This window comes from Podarcis cretensis (assembly GCF_951804945.1).
Source record: "Podarcis cretensis genome assembly, chromosome: 4".
Classification (NCBI taxonomy): Eukaryota; Metazoa; Chordata; class Lepidosauria; order Squamata; family Lacertidae; genus Podarcis; species Podarcis cretensis.
Window position 1 is genome coordinate 53,629,130 of NC_137173.1, and position 16,961 is coordinate 53,646,090.

At 44.7% G+C, this 16,961-nt stretch overlaps 1 protein-coding gene across 1 annotated transcript; it reads left to right on the forward strand.

Moving 5' to 3' along the window:
- Positions 1-224: 224 nt before the first annotated feature.
- IFNAR2 (interferon alpha and beta receptor subunit 2) lies at positions 225-11,221 on the forward strand. Its single transcript, XM_079974558.1, has 9 exons — positions 225-379; positions 2,800-2,901; positions 4,175-4,216; positions 5,594-5,714; positions 5,975-6,147; positions 7,060-7,202; positions 8,339-8,501; positions 8,762-8,883; positions 9,710-11,221. The coding sequence occupies exons 2-9, from the start codon at positions 2,859-2,861 to the stop codon at positions 10,436-10,438; spliced, it is 1,536 nt and encodes a 511-aa protein (XP_079830684.1). The 5' UTR covers positions 225-379; positions 2,800-2,858; the 3' UTR covers positions 10,439-11,221.
- The last annotated feature ends 5,740 nt before the right edge of the window (positions 11,222-16,961 follow it).

Genomic DNA, 16,961 nt, shown 5'->3' on the forward strand with positions numbered 1-16,961 from the left:
ATTAAAAATATATATTTATTTCATTAGTTGGGTATACAGTATATGGATAACCTGCCTTTCTTTCCTCGCGGATGGAACTGCGCCACCAAGCTAGCCTTGTTTCCACAATAAGGGAAAGAGACGGGGCTCTTTCGAGTACGTATTTAGAATTCCCCTTCTTCGCCCTCCCCGAGCCCGGCCACTTGCGGCGCAGACAAGATAAGCCTCCCCGCCCGCCCGCCCTGCGTGGCTTTCGCTTTCGGATCCGGCGGAGGCGCCTCGGCTGCCGAGCGAGCGACATGGCGTCCGCCTGGAGGAGAGCCTCGAGGGCTCGGCCGCTGCAGCGGCGCAGGCGGCGGGGATGAGAGCGGCGGCGGGCGGGGCGCTCGGGCGCGGCCAGGTGAGCGACTTCGAAGGGGAGGCAGGCGAGGACGAGGCGCCCGAGTGTCCGCGGGGGAAGCGAGGCTGGCGGGGTCGGGCTGGGGCTGCGCCTCGGCGGGTCCCCCGCGCAGCCTGGAGCTTCTCGGCGAGGCGGGGGAGGCCGGGACAAGCCGGGCTCCTCCGCCGACCCTCGCCCAGCTCGGGCCTTGCAGGCTGGCGAGGAAGGGGAAGGAGGGAAGGAAGTTAGCAAGGGATGGCGGCGCTCAGGCGTCGTCTAGCGCCGCCTTTCCGAAGGAAATGGCCGCTGAAATAAACGGGCTGGTCTCCTGAGCGATGCTGGTTATATATGGCTGCAGACTTGTGTTTAAAGTGTCTATGGTTTTAGGCTTCTTTAATTGCATGTTTCTGTACAGTAGTACCTTGGTTCTCAAACTTAATCTGTTCCAGAAGTCCGTTTCGAAACCAAAGCGTTCCGAAACCAAGGCACACATTCCCATAGAGAGGAATGCAAAATGGATCAATCCGTTCCACACTTTTAAAAACAACCCCTAAAACAGCAGTTTGACATGAATTTGACTGTCTAACGAAATAAAATGAAAGAAATAAACATTGTATTGCAGTCACAGGATCAATCAGTCAGTAGCTGAAGTGGGTTCCACACAGTCACAAAAACCCCCAAAAGAGCGGCAAAAACAAAAATGCAAAATAAATAGCAAAAACAGACAGACCTCAGTGTAACACTCAAAACGGAAGTGTGGCACTCAAAACGGAAGCATAACAATCAAAACGGAGCACATTCTACTTCCGAAAAAAGTTCACAAACCGGAACACTTCCGGGTTTCCAGTGTCTGGGTTCCAAGTTGTTGGAGTACCAAGGTGTTTGAGAACCAAGGTACCACTGTATTGTGTCTTACATTGCATATTCAGTGTTGTGAGCCACCCTGAGTTGCTAATAATAATAATAATAATATCCCACCCATCTGGCTGGGTTTCCCCAATCACTCTGGGCGAATTACAGCATATACAAAAACATAATAAAACATTCAACATTAAAAAACAGAATATTTTATACAGACTATAACCAATAAATCAATAGAAACATAAACATAAAAATAGTCAGTTTACAGTTATACTCACATTAAAATAACCGCCAACGGAAGAGCACAGTATAAAATCCACATAATAAATAAAGTGTTCGTCATTAAGGCCCTACAAAAGCCTTCCCTGTTTTTAAATAACGTTTCTTTCAGTCGGCTCAAGTGAGCTCAACTTGCACAGGTTTGGATGGCAAGAGCGCCAGTAAGTGTGTTTGTTGCCTTCATTGTTAGGGCCAAACTACAAAGCAGCTCTTACGTATTGTATTAGAATGAAAGGCATCTTTTTTGGAAAGTGTGTGGCTTAGCATCTAAGAAACAAAGCCCAAAATCAGTCCTGGGGAAAAAAATGAATAATAATCAAATAATAAGTGTGCCCCAAGGGCGTTGTTGGCGACATTCTTCAGGGGCATGAGATTGAGCAGCAGAAATCATAACCAGGCATTTTGACTGAATGTGCATGGGCTGAAAGGGGGGAAGGGAACAGGGGCACACCCACAATCCCTGCCCCAAACATCCCCACATGTTCAGCTGAATGCACTGAGAAAGTCTGAAGTGCAGCAAGTCTATGCAGGGATGGGGGGGGGGGGGCTTGTATGTCCCCTGTGTGACAAAATCCTGCCTTGACATGAGAACCTTAATCTTAAGTGGCTGATGCATAAATATTGTTTCATAAAGACTATTATTATTGGTTAAGGCTTCCTTTTTCAGTACCTTAGCCTCTTCTGTCACTCACACCTTTTCTTTCTTTCTTTCTTTCTTTCTTTCGTTCGTTCGTTCGTTTTCTTTGGGGGGGGTCTGCCTTGTTTTTTCCTTTACTACTAGTTCTCCTCTAAATCTTTCATTACCACACTTTCCCCTCTCTCAGCCCAAATTTTCTCATGCATCTTGTTTTTAGAGTATGACAAGATCCAAAAGGAGAGGGAAAGAAATGATTTGGGACCGAGTATCCTAGCAGTTCGAAAGCACCTCCGGGTGCAAGTAGATAAATAGGGACCGCTTACCAGCGGGAAGGTAAACGGCGTTTCCGTGTGCGGCTCTGGCTCTGGCTCTGGCTCTGGCCAGAGCAGCGATGTCACGCTGGCCACGTGACCCGGAAGTGTCTCCGGACAGCGCTGGCCCCTGGCCTCTTAAGTGAGATGGGCGCACAACCCCAGAGTCTGTCAAGACTGGCCCGTACAGGCAGGGGTACCTTTACCTTTACCTTTTTATCATATGGGCAAAAGATAATTAATGGATGTCACCCATATTAAATGACAGTTTGGAAGAACGTTTCATGTTACCCTTTTGGAATCACTGTTTTCTCTGGGATTTTGAAAAAAAATATTGTTTGGTATACATGCAGGAGTCACATCAGCGCTTACCCACCTGTAGAGACCACCGCATAGGATGTTATTTTAAACTATGATGACATTTTTCATGGGACCACTGCATTTCTACAAACTTGGTGAGTTAAATCTAGAAAGAATTTAACAGCACGCGCTTCTTTTTCTTCTTGTCTCAGCTGCCTTCTTCGCCTTTGCCAAATAAATTTGATCCTCAACTAGTTTCTAGTCTCAAACTGTCCAGGCTGGAAAGAAGACAGCTTTTATAAATAAATGAAATTATGCTTAGAGTACCTGAGTCTCTTAAGATAAGGGAAACAGACTTTTGCCTAGCTGCTAAAGGAGCTGAAAACATGCACCCAAAGTTAAGCATTTTAGAACAGCATTTAAGTGGCTGTTATAGAAATTTAAATGGCACCTCCAGTTTCATTTGATTTTGAATTATTGTTTCTGGACTGTAGAAAAGAACATGTCAACTATTGATTGTAGCGGAAGGGGGATCCAAAATTGGTCCAAGGAAGCCTGAATTTGAACATGGAAATAAATCATGCTACTTTAAATTGAGCCCTATTCAACTAACTTTTACTCAGAGTAGACCCATTGAAAGTAATGACCCTGACTTAACAGGTGCATTCATTTCAATGGGTCTGGTTAGTTGAATCATGTTTTGGGGGAGGAGCGGGCAAAGTCCCATTGCACTAATGGCAATTGCTGCGCTGGCTGCCAAGAGCACAACAAATTACTTGAATACGGCCCATTTTATTTATTAGACATGTTTTATATAGATCTCAGTATAATGTAAAAACATTAATATTTTAGAAAAAAATGTAAAGGCTAGGAAGGAGAGAGAGTGCAGATATGTGGGGTGTGGAAGGAAAGGCATTTTCATTGGCTTAGGACTACTAGGAGCCATGGAAGAGGAAAGGGGGAATACAGTGGTACCTCTGGATGCGAACGGGATCCGTTCTGGAGCCCTGTTCGCATCCTGAGTAGAACACAGCCCGCGTCTGCATGTGCGTGGGTTGCGATTCACCGCTTCTGCGCATGCACATGACGTCATTTTGAGTGTCTGTGCGAACGGCGAAACCCGGAAGTAACCCGTTCCATTACTTCCGGGTCGCCGCGGAGCGCAACCTGAAAACGCTCAACCTGAAGCATATTTAACCCAAGATATGACTGTAGAACATACCTTAGACGTGATTGGTTGCCCTGCCCAAGGTCCCCTGACTTAACACACATTATCAAACTTCTCCAAAACTTGTGAAAGCCACAAATCTCAGCTGTTGTGCTTTTCCCAAGAAGTACATTCCACTCAGCATACAAACAGTTTCAAGAGCGTTTTCTACATTGAACAGATACTTTAAAATTTCATATATCTATTGTTTTAATTTATAGTGTACATCAGTGCTCTGATCTCTGCTCTGTGCAGTTTACTTGGTAAGTATTTTTAAACTTCTTAACATTTGCTGCCTGGTTCACGTTGTATGTTGTTGCTTAGGAGGAGCAAAATGTACAGCTATTTCATCACGTATGATTGGCAAACCTCGTACTCACCAGTACTTTTGTTGTTGTTTAGTCGTTTAGTCATGTCCGACTCTTTGTGACCCCATGGACCAGAGAACGCCAGGCACTCCTGTCCTCCACTGCCCCCCGCAGCTTGGTCAGACTCATGCTGCTAACCTCGAAAACACTATCCAACCATCTCGTCCTCTGTCGCCCCCTTCTCCTTGTGCCCTCCATCTTTCCCAACATCAGGGTCTTCTCCAGGGAGTCTTCTCTTCTCATGAGGTGGCCAAAGTACTGGAGCCTCAGCTTCAGGATCTGTCCTTCCAGTGAGCACTCAGGGCTGATTTCCTTCAGAATGGAGAGGTTTGATCTTCTTGCAGTCCATGGGACTCTCAAGAGTCTCCTCCAGCACCATAATTCAAAAGCATCAATTCTTCGGCGATCAGCCTTCTTTATGGTCCAGCTCTCACTTCCATACATCACTACTGGGAAAACCATAGCTTTAACTATACGGACCTTTGTTGGCAAGGTGATGTCTCTACTTCTCAAGATGCTGTCTAGGCCTGTCATTGCCCTTCTCCCAAGAAGCAGGCGTCTTTTAATTTCGTGGCTGCTGTCACCATCTGCAGTGATCATGGAGCCCAAGAAAGTAAAATCTCTCACTGCCTCCATTTCTTCCCCTTCTATTTGCCAGGAGGTGATGGGACCAGTAGCCATGATCTTCGTTTTTTTGATGTTGAGCTTCAGACCGTATTTTGCACTCTCCTCTTTCACCCTCAATAAAAGGTTCTTTAATTCCTCCTCACTTTCTGCCATCAAGGTTGTGTCATCTGCATATCTGAGGTTGTTGATATTTCTTCCGGCAATCTTAATTCCGGCTAGGGATTCATCCAGCCCAGCCTTTCGCATGATGAATTCTGCATATAAGTTAAATAAGCAGGGAGACAAAATGCAGTCTTGTCGTACTCCTTTCCCAATTTTGAACCAATCAGTTGTTCCATATCCAGTTCTAACTGTAGCTTCTTGTCCCACATAGAGATTTCTCAAGAGACCGATGAGGTGATCAGGCACTCCAATTTCTTTAAGAACTTGCCATAGTTTGCCATGGTCGACACAGTCAAAGGCTTTTGCATAGTCAATGAAGCAGAAGTAAATGTCTTTCTGGAACTCTCTAGCTTTCTCCATAATCCAGCGCATGTTTGCAATTTGGTCTCTGGTTCCTCTGCCTCTTCTAAATCCAGCTTGCACTTCTGGGAGTTCTGGGAGTTCTCACCAGTACTTACAACTGTTCTTTTTTGCCACCACAAGAAACATCGGTTCAACTCAAGTTGAAAATGGAGCCACGGGATTTTGAGTACATATTGACGTGGGAAGCTGGAAATAACACAGGGACTCCCACATGCTACAATGTGATGTATAGAACAATAAGGTACCTATGCTTTTTCTAAAATACATTCCCACATTTTGTAAATGATTGTGAATGACTGATATGGTGCAAGATCATTATTGGCGTAGGTGTATCTAGTTATGTTCCTGTTATATGAAGAATAGAAACAAAGAGTTATCTGGAAGATTAAACACTAACAAATTTGGTATGGCATGTGATTTTGCAGACATTTTGAATTGCTGTTTTATATCTAGTTGGGAAGTACTGATTGTTCATTGGCTCCTCCTTGTTTCCATTTAAAGTTATCCAACACCAAACATGAAGATTGTTACAGAGTGTTCCAATATCACACGTTCATTCTGTAACTTGACAAAAGAATTTACAAATCCCTACGAGTCATACAAAATAGTAGTGGAGCAGGTCAGAGAAAGCGGAGTACATTCTTCAGATACTTCATTCAGTCCATATACTGACAGTAAGTAATTTGCTCCTTATTTATGTTTGAAGCACATGCCTTATGCTTCCTATAAGTCCTTGTCAACCACACAGGTTTCACACTGGCCAAGGCAGAAGGTAGAGGCCAGTTGTCAACCCCCACTAGGTCATCTCCCAGCAGGCTCCAAAGCTGTCAGTGCCCTGCCCCACGGGCGGAGGAAGGGGGGCGGGGGGAGTGCAGCACCACTGGCACCATGGGGGAAGGGGGTACCATCACGGCTGCCCCCCTGGACACGTGCCACACCCCAGGACGTGCACCAACCTCGCCTCTGCCTGCTCACCGTCCCCGGTGCCAGAGCATGCAGCTTGGCCCCTGCCCTGCCCTGCCCTGCCCTGCTTCTACTTGTTTTAATTGATGCTGCCGAGGCTTCCACAGTGGCAGAGCACTGACACCAGCAACCTCATGCAATTCTAGCCCCCCAAATCCCCTTCTTCAGTGTATTATTTTCAGTTATTTAGATTATCATTCTTTAAGTGCCAAGAGGTGTCATGGTCCTGACAAGCTTTATCTCCAGCTCTCTATGGGCATCCTGTTGCTTTTCAATGGAATGAATGGCAATAGTGTGACACCACACTAAGATCAGAACTCAGGACTAAGCGCCATATTCAGAGCAGACTTTCGGGAGCAGAAATGAGGATCAAAGAAGGCTGAAGGCCAACAAGCTAAGAGGCTTAAAGTTCGGTTTTGGGAAATTTCCAATCAGTAGAACCCCCACCATACCTATTTAGCCTTCAATCTGAAAGAAGCATACCTGGGAGAAAGTTGTATCATTTCATTTGAGATCTTATGTCCAAGTTAGTAGTGCATTGGATTGTAATTTCATTAATTTCTCTAGGGCATAGCTTCCCAGTCACATTGATTCCTTCTTTTCTTCCTTTCTTTGTTCAACAGCATGCCTAACACCACCCCAGTTTGAGATTTCTGCTTGTCCAAGCTGCACAAATGTGACAGTGAAACTTTCAGCCTCGTTACTTCATGTATACCAAGAGCTTGATTATACGGTCACAGTGATAAGAGACAATGTCAAGGAAAAGGTCGGTTGCTTATGATTAAAAGGGAAATGGTAGACAGTATCAAAATTAATTCACTTCATCTGTCAGAAAGCTGCTATTTCTGTTTCTAGTTCAGGTATATCCAAACTTAATGGTTCTGCACCCTGATCCATAGCCCTGTCTATCCTCCAAGGCATGCCGAGAGTTCCTGTCTGGGTGGGTTTCGCCCATTCACTTCAATGGAGAGGGCAGCTCCCCAAGGTTTGCCCTTTCAGTGGCTGTTGACATTGAGATAGACCAGAAGGGCTGTATATATTTTGGAGGACCAACAGGAATTGCTGGATTGAGATGTTTTGGATTAATAGGGTAGACCACTTCCCATGCCAGTGCTTTAGGATTGGGCATAGCAGCAGCTAAACCAGCAGAGTCCAAAGGCCAGAGGCTACGTTGGTATTGCTGTGCCTTTGCACTGTTGCTGCAAGAAGAATTGGCAAGACAAATATTTAGCATATGAACAGAAATGATAATGTTACTTATATATAGCTTTTTGTGTTTCCAGAGCACTTTAGGAAACATTTTCATAGGTATCCTTACAATAGCCCATTACATAAAGGTAAAGGTAAAGGTACCCCTGCCCGTACGGGGCAGTCTTGACAGACTCTGGGGTTGTGCGCCCATCTCACTTAAGAGGCCAGGGGCCAGCGCTGTCCGGAGACACTTCCGGGTCACGTGGCCAGCGTGACATCGCTGCTCTGGCGAGCCAGAGCCGCACACGGAAACGCCGTTTACCTTCCCGCTGGTAAGCGGTCCCTATTTATCTACTTGCACCCGGAGGTGCTTTCGAACTGCTAGGTTGGCAGGCGCTGGGACCGAGCAGCGGGAGCGCACCCCGCCGCAGGGATTTGAACCGCCGACCTTTCGATCGGCAAGTCCTAGGCGCTGAGGCTTTAACCCACAGCGCCACCTGCGTCCCTGAGAGCCCATTACATAGGCTAGTGTAATTATCCCCCCATATTGCAGATGCTGGGCTTTGACTGCAAAAGAGTGTGCAAGGTTGTGTCTTGACCTCATGGAAAGGTGAGACTTTCCACGTAACAGTCAAGTGTGTTTCATCAGCATTTGCATTTGCCCTTCATATGACATACTCATTTGTCAATCTTTTTCTTCTTCTTTTCTAGCGTGTTGTCAATACAACCAGACAAGAGAGTTTCCACACTGTCATTGGAGATTTGAGTTTCAATACAAATTATTGTATTGCTGTTGATGTGAAAACAAGTGTAAATAACCAGTGCACTCCATCTGTCCCCAAATGCCTTATACTCAGTTCCAATAATATATCAGGTATAATGAATTAAGGGGTGGGGAGGGGTTGCAGAGAATTAATTTAAAATGATTATTTTCTTAATTTAAAAAAACTAAGATTATTGCTTTTAGTATTTCAAGTAATGGATTTTTAAAAAATTCTTATGAATTTTGGTAGTCTAAAAAATATATATTATGAATTTTGGTAATCTAGTGCACTGTGTGCCCAATAAAACCAGAGTGTTTCACAATAGCCCCCATATTCACTGTTCTTTAATCACATTCTTTTTATCTTACAGGTCATATTATATTACCAGCGTTGTTTGGCATATTAATGTCGTTGGCAGTAATACTCACTCTATTTGTCCTGTATAAAATGGGAGTTATTTGCTTAAGATGGAGGAAATGGCCAAGAGTCTTGGTATGTAGCCTTTGGACGGATTCTTTTTTAAAGATAAATAGCTTAATAAGCTCTACTGTATGTATGTATGTATATATGTGTGTGTGTGTGTGTGTGTGTGTGTGTGTATTATTTTCTATCTTCTTTTCATGAAACATTTATTGTTGAAAAGACCTAAGGGTCAGTCCCAGGGTCAATGCCAGTTACATAGGGTCAGGTGATATGAAAGTTTGCCCTCTCTGCCTGGAGAGCTGCTGTCAGTGATGGACAAATAATCTGACCAGTTTCTCTATCCTATTAACACTTGATCCTCACTGCGAGAAGTGAGGCAACAGGGAACCAGGCAGAGGGCCTTCTTGGTGGTGGCGCACACCCTGTGGAATAGCCTCCCATCAGATGTCAAGGAAATAAACAACTACTGTGTCTGACCTTTGGAAGACATCTGAAGGCAGACCTGTTTAGGGAAGTTTTTAATGTTTGATGTTTTATTGAGTTTGAATATTCTATTGTTGTTGTTGTTATTTGATAGGACTTGTAATCAACAGCACCACATCATTTACATTTAGCCCTGTGTCCCAGGTATCTGGCCTCAAGACCATAAAAAGCTGGAATAAATAAATGAAGAAGGAACCAACAAAAACCCCTTTATTGAAAATGGAAGCAAATCCCAATGAAAGCAAAAAGATTCTCATATCTGTGGAGGGTTTCAGGATTAGGGCCAAACTATTGACATCCAATTAATATTTATTAATATTAATATTCAACTATGTATCACACCCCCATCTTCTTTGAAGGCATCTATTTTATTTTTCCCATCTGTAAATTTCAAAATTGTTTTTCTTTTCAGAGCATCACACCAAAATTAGACTATTCCCTTTTTAAATCAGAACCGGAAGAAGTGCACACCGTCCAGGTCACCCAAGAAAGCAAAAAAAAAGTATGTGGATACGATTCCGATGAAGAGGACAGTGACAGCGTTGCTGGAAATGATGATTTATATACTGCACGTGGTTTTTTTGGGCAGACTTCCAAGTCCTGCTCGCAGGAGGACAATGCAGAGCCACCGTCCCTAGACTGCTCATCCACTACAAGTAAAACAGCTGACCCCCAGGATGATGAAACAGAAAAGCTTCTGCTCATCGGCTGCTCATCTGCTCCAAGTGAAATGCCTAAACCTGTAGATGCTGAAGCAGAAAACCTTCAGAATGGTATTAGCAAAGAAGAAAGCCCAACAATTCAAATATTTCATCCTTCTCCTGAAGTGGACTCCCCTAATGAGCCAGACCTGGAGTGCAGCAGCTGTTCCAACGTAAACTTAAATACTGTGGTGCTAGGAATATCTGGCCAAAATGTGAATGCTTCTGCAACATTAAGCTCTTGCCAAGAGAAGGCTGTGGACTTGAAAGAGTTGTGTGTTTCTGATGCATTCGAACCAAAACATATCACTGATGCGCTAGAAATGCAGAATTCTGACATTCATAACCTCTCTTGTTCCTGGCAAAATTCTAATGGGTCTGGAGAAAGTGAGTCATCAGATTCAGAAACGGACTGTGTTGGTGAATACATGAGCAGATGAATCAAAGATGGATAAAATAATAGCATCTTCCTGTACAATATATATTCCTAGTGTCAAGGGACTGGGGGGGATCTTCTGTCTAATGCTATCAGTGTTGTACAAGTACATATGAGAATGCAGCACTGTTGTGAATTCCCACAGCATTAATATTGTTTTCTGTTCTCTTTTTTTTTTTTTAACGGGAAGACAAGCCACTTACTAATCTGCTTCCAGTATAACTGAGTACCCACAATCTGTCATGGCCTGGTTGGATGCAGAGAAATGATTGGATAAACCAGCTGGGGGATCACCAGGTGAAGAAGGCTCAGAGCCCAGGGAGTGGTGGTGGGAAGACAATGAGTGGTCAGAAGGAGAAGACAGAGAAAAGGTGTCGCAAGCTAACAGGGCTTAGTGAGCCTGCAGAGTCTGTGGTAGAGAGAAGTCTAGAATCAGAGGCAGAGACTGAAGCAGGAGGGTGGGAGGAGAGAGGCCAAGAGACAGAGATGAGTCAGGCTGATGAAGGCTCCCTGGTGTTTTCTTCTACTGCAACAAGCTCCCCTTCCCCTTGTCTCCTAGAACCAGAAGGGGCATGAAAAGTGCAGAGGAGAGATTGGTGATGCGCAGACGTAACCTCCGATTGCTTGGGAAAAAATCCTGGAGAGGAGAGGTAGCTGTGGGTAGGTGGGGACCTTCAGTCTCAGCAACTGCTTTATGGGAGCAAACCTACCAGGCATGACTTGCTGCACTCATTAGGCCAGGCACTCCTGTACAGATTGTGTTTTTGCTAATAAAGAGTTAACTCCAGCTTGCACCGTGTGACTTACTGCTGACTGACTCCTGAGACAACCATTTGTGAAAGCTGGAAAATAAACCCAGCTTTTTGTGTTTCTAGAATAGAATTAATTGCAGACATGGATCACAATATCTTCCGATCCTGTTCTATGTTCATTCTATATAACCACTGTCTTGAGGTTAGATTTGTCGATCACAGTTTATCAAGTGTTGTTGACCATGGTGAAGCACTTCACTTGTAATTAATTGACTGTGAATGGATTTCCTGTTATCTGAAATACATAGCCTAAGACCCTGAGGGTTGTAACCCATTATGCCTGTTTATTCAGAGAACTGGAGGGTTCAGGGCCTTCAGGTGGCCTATATGTGAACTTATGCTAGGGAATGCGTTCATTGTGCCTTGTTGATCCAATTCATACCTGTGTCTGTTTTTCTATCAGTATGAAGCATTCCCTCACCCTCATATTGTTGGCAGGATTTAAACTGGCTCAGTGATTTTTTTTGTGTGGCAAAGACTCCAGTGATGTAATTAGAGAGGTGGCAAAGAGATATGCTAATGCACGTGACCTCTTTTCTGTCTGTCACACTGGGATAATCTTTGATCAGTTTCTCATTACAGAGAATCTGATTGTAGCAGTTGTTGGAGTGGCTGGACGTAGGAAGGGGTTAATTTCCTTCATGAGCATAAATTACCCCGAGGGTAAGGTAAATCACAGGTGCAAGGTCAAATGAGCCAGTTGCAAGGTCAAATGGCTCGGAGCCCAGACTATATTTGTAATTAATGTATGCCAACTAGTTCAGTCTTGGTTAGTTGGTGTTAGAGGAATGATGATATTTTGTATATAGAATCATAGAATATGAAGGGACCCTGAGGATCATCTAGTCCAACCCCCTGCAATGCAAGAATATGCAGTTGACCCTTACAGGAATTGAACCCAGAACCTTGGTGTTCTCAGCACCATGCTCTAACCAACTGAGCTACCCGTATCTGAAAAGCCTACAAGCTGGAACTTCCTTTTCTGTGTATAACTTTTATCCAGAGCTGTTTGCTAAGCTTATTTACTTCTACAGCAGTAAAAAGATTTGGACCTTAGTCTGCTTCTGTGTGGTGTCTGGTACTGCAAGCAAGATGCACACACTTAAGATGAGTGTGCATCTTATATCAGATTCCCAACAGCAGTGCAATCGTGTAATGTTAGCCTCTCAAACTGCACTTCACTTTCAAACGTGTAGCTGAGGGAGCTTAACTATCATATGTCCATTCTAAATTGCTCCTGAGCCACGAGGTTCCTTTTAAAAAATTATAAAGACATCTCTGTGGCTTAACTGTATGCATTTGAATATAAAGAGTAGTTGTGGTTCGAGGACCCGATCCCTGCTTTGTGGAATAAAGACACACAGGCACAGTGTATAAGGTTAATGGGCAAGAAAAGGCCACAACTTTATTGATTACAGCAAGTGAGAAGGTATTGGCTTAGACATTGGACCACGAAAGATTGACTCCACCCACTTGAAGAGGGGTGAGCCTAAAGAGGGGTTATTCACCAGTAGGGGGAGCCTGTTGATGCAAATACAACTATAACCTCTCCCATGATGTCACCGAGGGTCGTGCCATGGCCCCCCGCCACACAGGCATCAGACAGGATCCACGACCGCCGGATTCCTTTAACGGAATACCCAAATTTGAATGGGTAGGCAATGGCCACACCTTGCCCTTCCACACACCAACAACACATTCCAATGCCTAACCGCCCAATACCAAGAAAGTTGTGACGATTGCTACGAGGTAGGCGAAAAAACCAAAAGATCTAACGCCAACTGGAAAAATTCCTACCAGGCCCCCTGGGCAACCTGGGCGACCGACCATAGGTCCATAGCAAGGTCAAGAGAAAACCTAAGCCCTAAGGGAGTGGTGGGTGGGTGACTCGCGACGCGAAGGTGAAAAAGTGAGGCGGAATGGCTGGCGTAGCGGTATCTTGAACCACAAACCATGCCCCCACCAAGCCGCCCGGTTGGGCGCCTACCTGTGGGCATGGTGCGCCAGCCAGGTGAGTGGGGCAGGGGGCATAACGCCCCCTGCGTGATGCAGAAATCGCGTCCCGCCCACAACACCTCCCCTCTGGGAGGAGAGGCTTTAGCACCTAAAAGTGTCATTTGATATCACCATGTTTCTAAAATACAGAATAATTTATATCTTCTATATCAACTTACAGCAGGAAGAGCCATTATGAGTGGCCAGTAAGATTTCCTAAGGCCCAGCAGGTTGTTTGCTGTAGCTCTGGAGAGCTCTGGTTCAGACTAATGAAAGCTGGAGTAAACAATATCTGTGTGACCTATGGTTCCCCATCATTGCTGTGGTTGCACACATATTATTAGACTGTACTGCTTCCCATTTGCAACTATGGCAGATGTTCGTGAAGAGTCAACATATTTGGGGGAGAAATCTAGAATTCAGCTTTCTCTTATCAGCACACCACACCTTAAATCAGGTAGTAAATAGCTAACTGAGCCCCTTGAAGGAACAGTTGCCTAGTCTGGGAGTATTCCTGAATTTCAGTCTGCCACTGGAGTCCTATTTGGAGTCCTTACGTCCAGCATAGATTGATTTGTGAATACTAATAATTTATTTGTACCCCACTCCAGCTATGTCCATTCACAGACCTGGTAGTCTGGCCTCAGTTGCCCATGGTCTAGAGACCTCCTCTCTGCTACTGCCATACCATCTAAGTGGGGCTGCCCTTGATGATGGTGGGGCTGGTGCAGAATGAGGCTCCTAGGTTGGTGAGTTGGAGGCCCCACTAGCTAAAGTGGTGCTTCAGGTTAAGAACAGACCTCCAGAACGAATTAAGTTCTTAACCCAAGATACCACTGTACAGCCTACGTCCCATGCCCCCACCTCCTAACAGTTTCTATTTGTCTTCTTTCGGTTCACCACTTCGTGACCTTAAGGCAGGCATGGCCAAACTTGGCCCTCCAGCTGTTTTGGGACTACAATTACAATCATCCCTGACCACTGGTCCTGTTAGCTAGGGATGATGGGAGTTGTAGTCCAAAAACAGTTGGAGGGCCAAGTTTGGCCATGACTGCCTTAAGGTAAAGGGCAGTATGTAAATATCTATAAAGGTAAAGGTAAAGGTACCCCTGCCCGTACGGGCCAGTCTTGACAGACTCTGGGGTTGTGCGCCCATCTCACTTAAGAGGCCAGGGGCCAGCGCTGTCCGGAGACACATCCGGGTCACGTGGCCAGCGTGACATCGCTGCTCTGGCGAGCCAGAGCCGCACACGGAAACGCCGTTTACCTTCCCGCTGGTAAGCGGTCCCTATTTATCTACTTGCACCCGGAGGTGCTTTCGAACTGCTAGGTTGGCAGGCGCTGGGACCGAGCAGCGGGAGCGCACCCCGCCGCAGGGATTCGAACCGCCGACCTTTCGATCGGCAAGCCCTAGGTGCTGAGGCTTTAACCCACAGCGCCACCTGCGTCCTGTAAATATCTATATAAATAAATAAATCCCAGTTGGTTGCATTACTGCAGAGAACGTGTTTCTTTTTTCCATTGGTAGATATTGGCTACTACTTAAAACAGGGCATTTTGATGTGGAATATACCAAATCTGTTCTGTTGGTTCCTTTAAGGCAGTTATTGAACACTTTCATTTTCTCCCAGGCATTTGCTCTTGTAAACTTCAGAGACCTATCCTGTTTATGATAACTTTCATTGACTTCCTTAATGGATTTGTTTTTGGAGAGACTTCATTCAAACAGCACATCAGAAATCTGAGACTGGTTGGCATCTGTCTTGTCTTGGGAGACAAGGGAGGAATGTGCCTTTTTAGATCAAACTGTCAAACTGTCAAAAGGTTACAGCTGCTGCTGTGGCTGTAGAGACCAATATGGGAGACACAGGTTTCATTGCAACTGGGGCAGATGCAGGCGTCCGGTTGTGCTGCTGCAGATGCACCATGGCGTTTCTTCTCACTAAACAATAAAAGATGACTGGAGGCCTTACATTAAAACCACCTATATTTAGTCATGAAACACGTGCCTTGCAGTTAAACACTTGCATGCAGCTGTTAACAGAGAACACATCTAGTTTCCCCCATCTGCATTGCTTTTGTATTGGTTTCAGTATTATACTGCTTATTTCACCAAACACCATGGAAAAGTGATCATTAACCCCCCTTTAATTCAGGATATATCTAGTGACCAGATTACTCTCTTGCTACAATTAACAATTAATTATTTTTATTAATATATTTCTAGCCCCCCCTTTCAGGGCAAGCCCTGATAATTAGACTGCAATTGACGTGGGCCTGTATCTCAAATGTGCCTGCTTATTTCTATGTGGGCTTCCAACTGGCTTTCATTTTACTTGAACCACCATTTCAAAGCAATCCTGGGAGATTTGGCACACACTGCAGTGTGAGGTTGAGTATTCCTGCAGTTAAACCAGACCGTGGTCCATGTTATCTCATTGAAGCAAAGTCACATCTAGCCAAGCAGGCATGAAGGCTATATACAGTGGTACCTCGGGTTAAGAACTTAATTCGTTCTGGAGGTCCGTTCTTAACCTGAAACTGTTCTTAACCTGAGGTACCACTTTAGCTAATGGGGCCTCCCGCTGCCGCCACACGATTTCTGTTCTCATCCTGAAGCAAAGTTCTTAACCTGAGGTATACTGTATAATATGCAATGCAACAGAGTGTGGTGTTCACTCGTGCTGACAGCATTGTATTATTATAACTATTGCTTACTATTTTGTTAAATATTATTTGGAAAACTTGGAAGTATAATAAATAACTCTAAAATGCAGCATAAGATGAGAACTAAAAGGACGATTTTTCGATTGACAAAGCGCTGCCTTTTGGACCCCCCCCCCCCGGACGTCAATTCCACCTTTGAAATTCTGGTAATGTCTGGGAAAATCTGGACGTATGGCAGCCTTATAGAATGTTGCATGGGACTGTGCCCTACAGAGTGGGGTGGGAAGGCATTGGCAGAAATTAGCTTTTCTCCTGGAAAAGAGACTGAGAGGAGATGTGATAGCCATCTAAAGGGCTATCGGGGGAAGATGGAACAAGCTGGTTTTCTCCTGCTCCAGAGGGCAGGACCCAAACCAATGAATTTAAGTTACAAGAACAGAAATACTGACTAAACATTAGGAATAACTTTCTGACAGTAAGAGCTGTTTAATAGTGGAGTGGACTCCCTCCAAAAATGGTGGACTCTCCTTCATTGGAGGTTTTTAAGTAGAGGTTGGATGACCATCTGTCATGGATGCTTTAGTTGAGATTCCTGCATTACAGGGAGCTGCACTAGATGGTCCTTGGATTCCCTACAATGCTACAATTCTATTATTCTATAGACAGAAATGCCTTTGATACGATATGATGTCTTTATTGTCATTGTCCCATACAGAACAATGAAACTGAAAAATCTACATAAGACATTCAACCCCCCCTAAAAACTCTGAAACCCCATTTTAAAATACAATATACTCCTATATACTCCTTATACAAATGCAGAATTGCATTTGGGTAGAAACTGTTTCTCAGGCAGCTAGTCCTAGTCTTTATAACCCTGTACCTTCTTCCAGAAGGCAGAAGCTGAAAGAGATCATTTCTGGGGTGCGAACTATCCTGCACTATCTCTGCAGCTTTCTTATGGCACCTGGCAGCCTAGATTTGATCTAAGGTGGGAAGAGTGTGCCCAGTTACTCTCTGCAGTCTTTACAACCCTGGACAGCATTGTCCACT

Coding starts and splice junctions, on each gene's coding strand:
- IFNAR2 (XM_079974558.1), top strand. CDS start 2,859: ATGATGACATTTTTCATGGGACCACTGCATTTCTACAAACTTG. Junction 2,902..4,174: donor ACTGCATTTCTACAAACTTG/GTGAGTTAAATC, acceptor TTTAATTTATAG/TGTACATCAGTGCTCTGATC. Junction 6,148..7,059: donor ATTCAGTCCATATACTGACA/GTAAGTAATTTG, acceptor TTTGTTCAACAG/CATGCCTAACACCACCCCAG.